The sequence below is a fragment of the Galeopterus variegatus genome, unplaced genomic scaffold (genome assembly GCF_000696425.1).
Source record: "Galeopterus variegatus unplaced genomic scaffold, G_variegatus-3.0.2 Scaffold258, whole genome shotgun sequence".
NCBI lineage: Eukaryota > Metazoa > Chordata > Mammalia > Dermoptera > Cynocephalidae > Galeopterus > Galeopterus variegatus.
Genome location: NW_007726369.1, coordinates 395,256 through 402,194, shown reverse-complemented (window position 1 = coordinate 402,194; position 6,939 = coordinate 395,256). Strand labels below are relative to the sequence as shown.

The window sequence follows — 6,939 nt, the reverse complement described above, 5'->3', positions numbered from 1 at the left end:
CCCCGCTCGCTCACAGGCCGCCCCCGCTAGCTCACAGGCCGACCCCGCTCACAGGCCGCTGGCCACCCCGCTCGCTCACAGGCCGCCCCCGCTAGCTCACAGGCCGACCCCGCTCACAGGCCGCTGGCCACCCCGCTCGCTCACAGGCCGCCCCCGCTCACAGGCCACCCCACTCTTGTCCTCCTGCAGTACCGTGAGCGCTTGCTCGTGCTCCCCCACACCCCCACGAGAGACAAGAATGGGAGTTCTGACTGAACTGAAAAGTAAGCCTGTGCAACTTGCGTTCTGACTGTAGAAATGCAAGCTAGGAGACCTTCTCTGGGTAATTAAAATTCAATTTAGTGTAGCCCTGATGGCTGTTCTTGATGGGCATGTTATCTGCCTGGCCCTCACCTCCAATCTAGACCGGCTGCCTCAACAGCAGCCTAACCAGACAGAAAGTCATGGCACTCAAGTCTCTGCCCATGGAGACCCAGCCAGCACCCCTGTGGGGACATCTTCCTCCAGCAATGGCCCAGCTGGTTGAGGAACCCGAGTGTGCTGAAGGCAGTGCTCCCAACAGGTGACTGGGGCCTTTTGGTGAAAGGACACGTAATTTCCAGATATTGTGGGAAGCCCATTGCCAGGAATTCTAATGTGAGAATATAGTTTGAGCAATGCAGACTTTGGATGCCAGGTTTTGACACTCCCCATCTCAGCAGACCATCCTCGGGCCACACTGAATTGAGACCCCATCACCCACATTGTGTCTCTGGACAACAAAGTGATGGTTTGACTGCCCGTCTCAGTGGAGGGTGTGAAGGAAAACACAGCGGGTGCTGAACTACCGCAGGAAGGAGAGTGGCAATGCTGGCCAATGCACAGAGAGATGGCGGGCCAGAGGCCAGCAGTGTGGACATGCTGCGGCCAGCCCCTGGGGCAGCTCTGATCACAGGATGAAAGGTGCATGGCTGAGGCCATAGTGTTGCCACCTCCCGCCACACGTAGCTCCTGGACCAGGAGCGGCTGCAATGCCTGGAAAAGCTATCTGGTGACTATGTGTACGTGTGCAAGAGTGGAGAGTGTGCATGGTTTTCAGAGGGCAAGGCAAATGGGGTGCCTGCATTTAGAACCTAGAAAATACCGGCTGGTGGGATGTGGAGCATTTCTGTACACAAGGGGAAGTTGTACAATGCCCTGGAGTATGAGGACAGAATGCATGAGCCTGAACTTGCAGGCAGTCTGCTGTTAACTTGCAGGATCATCCCACCAAAAAGCAGTGATGGTCCCAGGTAACCACAAAGGGAAGATGCTGGTCTCTCCCCATTACCTCCAGCAAGCTCCCAAACATACCCCAAATAAATAATAATACTATTCTTTGATACAGGTAGCTGTTGCTCTCTAATTTTTATCTAAGAGATGAAAAAAAGCATCTTTTCAAAAACAACTTTACTGTTTGGTTTGATCTGTAACCTTCACACCAAGCAAGAACAGCATGCATGCCATGCAAATTCAGCTTCAAAAACATTCCTCTATCGCCTTCCCAGCTCATTGCTACACCTAAACCCAAACCATGGAGCAGCCACTTTCACTAAGGACTTGGGTGACAATTAGAACGTCCTTCTGCCATGCAAGGACAGTAGGCAGAAAAACTCACACTGAGTGTACCCAGCCATGTCTAATGAAGAGCTATGAGTGAGTTGCTCACTTTCAGCAGGAACAAGCAATGGGAGAGCTCATTCTGCCCCGACGCCACGCAGCTCATTGATTTATGTCACTACATTGCTTCTTTGCAAGCCACTGCCACAAGGAAAGCAATACAGAAAGCAATACAGTCGACACGGACTTAACCTCACAGCCCTGAGGTTGCCCCACGTCATTACCACAGAGTATTACCATTAGTACCCTGTGGTAATAATGTGCTCCTGAAAACAGGAGGCTCTTCAGCTTCTGGAAGCAGGTGAAAACATACCTTTTGACTGAGAAATGATTAATTCTATGTTGTCAGGAGAATTCTGAATCATTCTAACAGCCATGTTGAACGTGAAGCCCTCCAGACTGATGTGATTCAAGGCTAATATCTGCCCTCCTGGAAAAATAAAATGTCTCAATAATCCCATCAAGGAAATAAGAAAGAGCAATTCCTTAAAGCAGCATGTCTGGCAATTTAAAAAGAAGATGTACCTGGTTTAATCTTTTTAGCTTTTTCTGCTGGTCCCCCAGGAATAATAGAAGATATAAAAATGCCAGGGTCAGCTTGGCCAACATCCTCTCCCTCGTTAATGACAAAACCTATAATCCAAGATGATATTTAGTGATAAGATGATCCTTGATTTAGCAGCTCAGAGAGGTTAGGTTATTTGCCTGAGATCACACAGCCGCCAAGTGGCATTAGCTGACATTTGCACCCAGGTCCTCTGATCCTCAAACAGAAGATCCTCTCTACGCCGCCATGATAGATGGAGAAAAGTGGATTGCTCCCCATTGGTAAGCACAGCTAATGCTAGGAACACAGCCCACCGATACGCACGGGATTTTGCCCCAGTGGATAATTAGAGATAGAAAAGAATGACTTTTAATCAAGTATGCTGTTTTGGTATCTTGTTTCTTATATGGTTTTTAGGGTCTTAGAATGTGGCCGATAGTAAGAGGTGAGAAAGATCGACTGTTCTTCCTTATCACTAAGACCGGAAATGTACTGCAGAAAGGTTTTTACGTTGTATTAGGGGAAGAAATCTTTTTCTAGCTTATGCTTAGATGCACCCCGAGAATGTATCAGGCCTAAAAGGAAAACTGTAACCCAAAAGTCCCATTACTCTCTAGGGACACTCAAAGAGAGAAAGAAGCAGAAATTATCACTTTAAAAGGCAAATTGGGAGAAGAGGGGCAGGAAAGGGAGTAAAAAATTCAAAAGAGGAAAATGTCCCACACCTCCCTCTGCCCAGCAGTACCGCGTGGGTCGCACCTGCAGGGTGCCCTCTTACCAAAACCACGGTGTGGATCACGGTTCAGTGTCACACACACAATTTCTCGACCTAGTTCAGCTATAAATGTCTTTCTCTTGTTATTCTGTGACCCTAGAATGGAATCAAAGCACCATATTGTGATTTTCCCCCAAATTATTTGGGACCTAACACTAAAGGGTTAACAGTATTTTATACACACACACACACACACACACACACACTCACACACACCTGAAAGCAAAAGCAGTTCACATTTAATCTCTCAACAATGCTGGGAATGGACCTCTGAACACATACATCCGATGAGCCTCTCTTGGTCAGTGTTGGTCAAGTGTGGGCTAAAAGAACAGAGGTTAGGATAGGGTGGACCACGGTGCTTGTTTTCTCTGTGACTTGCTATTGCTATTTTTTTCTACATTCATCTTGAGACAAGACAGAAGATGAGCAGTAATGTTCTTCCCGGCAATGAAAACTACAACTAAAACTAAACACTGAGATGAGACAGCAAAGCCTTCCCATCTCAGGCCTCTTATAATCAGAGGGCGCTAGGAGCTGGCAGCCCAGCTCTGCCCAGCCGTGCTTCTCCACCTCGGATCTTGGAGGAGACTCAAAGCACAGCCCCGAGGTTACCCCAGGCAGCTGCAGTTCTAGGTGGGGCACTTCAGTGCCTGTCATAGTGCATATGGGGAATATCCCCAAATGGTGGCCCACCGACCCGGTGGTTCCACATCTGTCCCTCCGCCAGGGACCACGGTGCAAGTTGGCAGACGGTTAATGGTAAAGAACTACCTGGTGGTATTCCAGATCCAGGCCCCAGGCTTTGTGCTCAGCAAGCATAAATATTTTCCCTAGTTATGGCATTTCTTTGTGTTTACATTCAACAGGGAACCTGCGAGGAGGAGGAATGACAGAGGAAGTACTGTCCACCCTGCTTGTGTTTTCTGGTGAATGCTGGGAGTTGACATTCTGGGCCTGTGTGAAGAAGTGTCACTAAAAGGGAGGGTGCCTTTTCCAAATGTACCGCTCCATAGCAGGTGCTCCTTATTCTGGAACAGATAGCGGGGAACCCCTGCACCAAAGTGAATGCATTTCAGATCAATGTACCCAGCCAAAGCCAAATGTGGGCTGGGAGAGCTCTTTCTGACCAAAAGTGGTTTTGAAAATAATTTAAAAACAAAAAGATTATGAATATTATATGGAGAGAAAAATGAAGTAGTGGCAAAAGATTTAAAGGAAGTGTCACATGTAAGGTTTCCTTTACCCCAAACCTGTCCCAAACCTGGCCCATACCTGTGCGCACACCGTGAGCAGGCGGCCCAGAGAGAGGGTCACAAGTCATTGGCTTCTGGATCAAACAGATGCTCTCCAGCTGCTCCCGGCCAGTGCAGAGGCTGCAGGGAAAGGCGACAGAGAAGATGAGGTGACTGAGGAGGCAACTTCTTGGCATTTCTGAGTATGGATAGTGGCCTGGGGAAGGCAGCCTCGTTCCCCCGGATCCATAGGCGGACCCCATCAAGGGCTGCTCTGGTTACCCCGAGTGCACCAGGAAGAATGGCTTTAGGGTTTCTGTCTCGGAGAGGACACTGCAGGCACCTGGGCTTTGTATGAACCTCCCACTCTCCACCTTTGGGTAGGATATGCACCTGTTCAAAACCTCCATTTCCTTAGCTATAAAATAGGAAGAATATTTCTATTTCCCAGGATTGTGATGGCACCAAAATGACCGCACTGGCACTCTTCGTGGGTCCTCGTGTTTTGTCATTTGCTCTTGTTTGTAGCCAAAGGACATTAGCCAGAGCCAGGCACACTCCAGCACCCCACCCACGATGTGCCCTGAGGGGTGCATGCAGCCACTTACCTGCTTGATCCTGGCAGGTGTCTGGGTTGGGTGCCCCCTGATCATACCACCCTGCAAATAAAAACTTTTCACGCAAGCTTCCAACTGGTCTTGGCTGAATGTACAGCATTCTAGTAAACAGTGTTCTAGCCCTAGGAGAATGATGAACCCAGTGACGGCCCTGCCCTACCCCTAGGGCCTGCTCTGCCCAGAAACACACTACACTCAGAGATGAGCAGAGCAGAGAGAGACAAGGAAGGACAGATGCAAAGCGGTGGCTGCTCAGAGCCCTGCAAAAGGCCGGCACTGGGCCTCCAGGAGGGCCAACCTTCTGAACAAATCCAGCTCCCCTTGGTAACCTGGACTGTCCCCAGCCCCAGTGAGCCCACACCTGCCCACTGCTTTGGGCATCTGGACCATGGCAGGGGATGCCAGTGTAGGCAGCTCCCCATGGGCCCTCTCGCTGAATCTCGAGCAGTGATGCCAGGGGCTCTGCATGGAGCCTGGCACAGTTCAGAGGGGCCAGAGCTAGAAATGGCAGACAGGAGTGATGGGGGAGAGGTGAGTGTAGCGTGGGGGCACTTTGGAGGTTAGGGATGAGCCCCATTCTGACCCTGCTCCTGTCTATGCTTGCATGGCAGCAAGATCAGCCCAAGTTCATTGAGAACCTATAAAGTGTCAGGCCTGGGCTGGTGAGGCACTGAGGCTAAGAGGGTCAATCAGACGTGGGCCCTGCCCTCTGGGAATTGCCAGCTGCTGGAGGTGTGGTGTAGATGACTTCCGTGCCATAGAGAGCCCACCAAAGTGCCCGGGGAGAGGAGTGCTCATGGCTTCAGAGGGAAGAGAAATTCTAGCAATCTGGGAGGAGGAGAGAAAGGCTACCAGGATGAGGTGGCATTGGGTGGGCCTTTGGATAAAAGGAAGGGCTTACTGCCCCCAGTTTCCATGGCTCACATCACCTGGGCCGTACATGCAAAACTTTATCATTTAAAAGCTATTTACTGCCAATCAGAAAAGGACAAATACTCTAATGAGTCCACTTACATGAGGTGCTGAGAGACGTCACATTCACAACAGAAAGCAGAATGGTGCTTGCCGGGGGCTGGGGGGGATGGGAGCTAGTGTTTAAGGGGTACAGAGTTGCGTTTGGGGAGGTGAAAAGACTTCTGTGGATGACTTTGGTGATGGGCACACGACAGTGTGAATGTACTAAATGCCACTGAACTGGGCACTTGAAAATGGTTAAGATGGTAAACACTATGTTATGTGTATTTTGCGCAATTAGAAAAAAATAAATGCAAATCCAAAGACATCCATCTACTGAAAGCCTCCCATGCTCGCCTTGGAGCTGAGGATACAACAGGCACATTGCTCGTCTGGGAAGTTCAGTGTTTCACAGGACAGATAAAAGCAGGTGGGTTTCGGGGTGAAGGGAGAAAGGGGGTTCCTTAAATGGAGCCAGTGGTGGGGAGGAGCCACCCCTTGGCCTGGGGAGGTCAGGAAAGGCTTCAGAGAAGCAGCGACATGAAGCAGGTGGCCAGCTCCTAAGCGGGGCAGGGGCAGTGCACGCCAGGGTTGGCACCCCACTAGCATCTAAGGGTGCTCACAAACAGCACCGGCCATGGGGTCCCTGCTGCTCAGTGTGAATGCCTGCAGGCAGTGCCACCCTTCCCGTCCTGGCTCAGCCCTCCCGCCGTGTGCCCAGGCTCCAGGCCAACAGCAGATCCTGGAAACAGGGCATATGCCTTCTTTCTGCCAGCCTGTGAGCACCAGGAGGCAGGGGCTGTGTCCGTCCTGCTCACTGTTGAATCCTCGGCACCTAGCCCAGGGCTGGAACACAGCAGGTGCTCAACTAATTTTTCTAGCAAGACTAACAAGGCCTTTGCCCATGGTGTTCCTCCCCTCGCTCTCTCTGAGCCCAAAAACTACTCATTGGTCAAAGTATGTCACATCCCACACGTGGCCTTCCCCAATCACCTTACTTGGAAACTGCCTCAGCCTCGAGGGAGCCATAGCACTGAATCTGTGCCTTTCTCAAACGTTCACCCCATCTGTCCCCGTTAAGAGGATCTCTGTTCCTAGAGACTAGGGGGGAAGGGCACCAGCATCAGGACACTCGCCGCAGACTCAGCGTTTTCTAACATGGTTTAATTCCCA

At 50.5% G+C, this 6,939-nt stretch overlaps 1 protein-coding gene across 2 annotated transcripts in view; it reads right to left on the bottom strand.

Annotated features, from left to right (window-relative positions):
- The window catches only part of FRMPD2 (FERM and PDZ domain containing 2), a 124,041-nt gene that overhangs the window by 27,139 nt on the left and 89,963 nt on the right, over window positions 1–6,939 (bottom strand). For both annotated transcript variants that reach the window (XM_008566636.1, XM_008566637.1), the window contains 4 exons: window positions 4,236–4,336; window positions 2,964–3,056; window positions 2,164–2,271; window positions 1,952–2,068 (listed from right to left, as the gene is read on the bottom strand). In XM_008566636.1, the coding sequence (XP_008564858.1) occupies window positions 1,952–2,068; window positions 2,164–2,271; window positions 2,964–3,056; window positions 4,236–4,336 (419 nt within the window). The remainder of the gene's footprint in view (window positions 1–1,951; window positions 2,069–2,163; window positions 2,272–2,963; window positions 3,057–4,235; window positions 4,337–6,939) is intronic.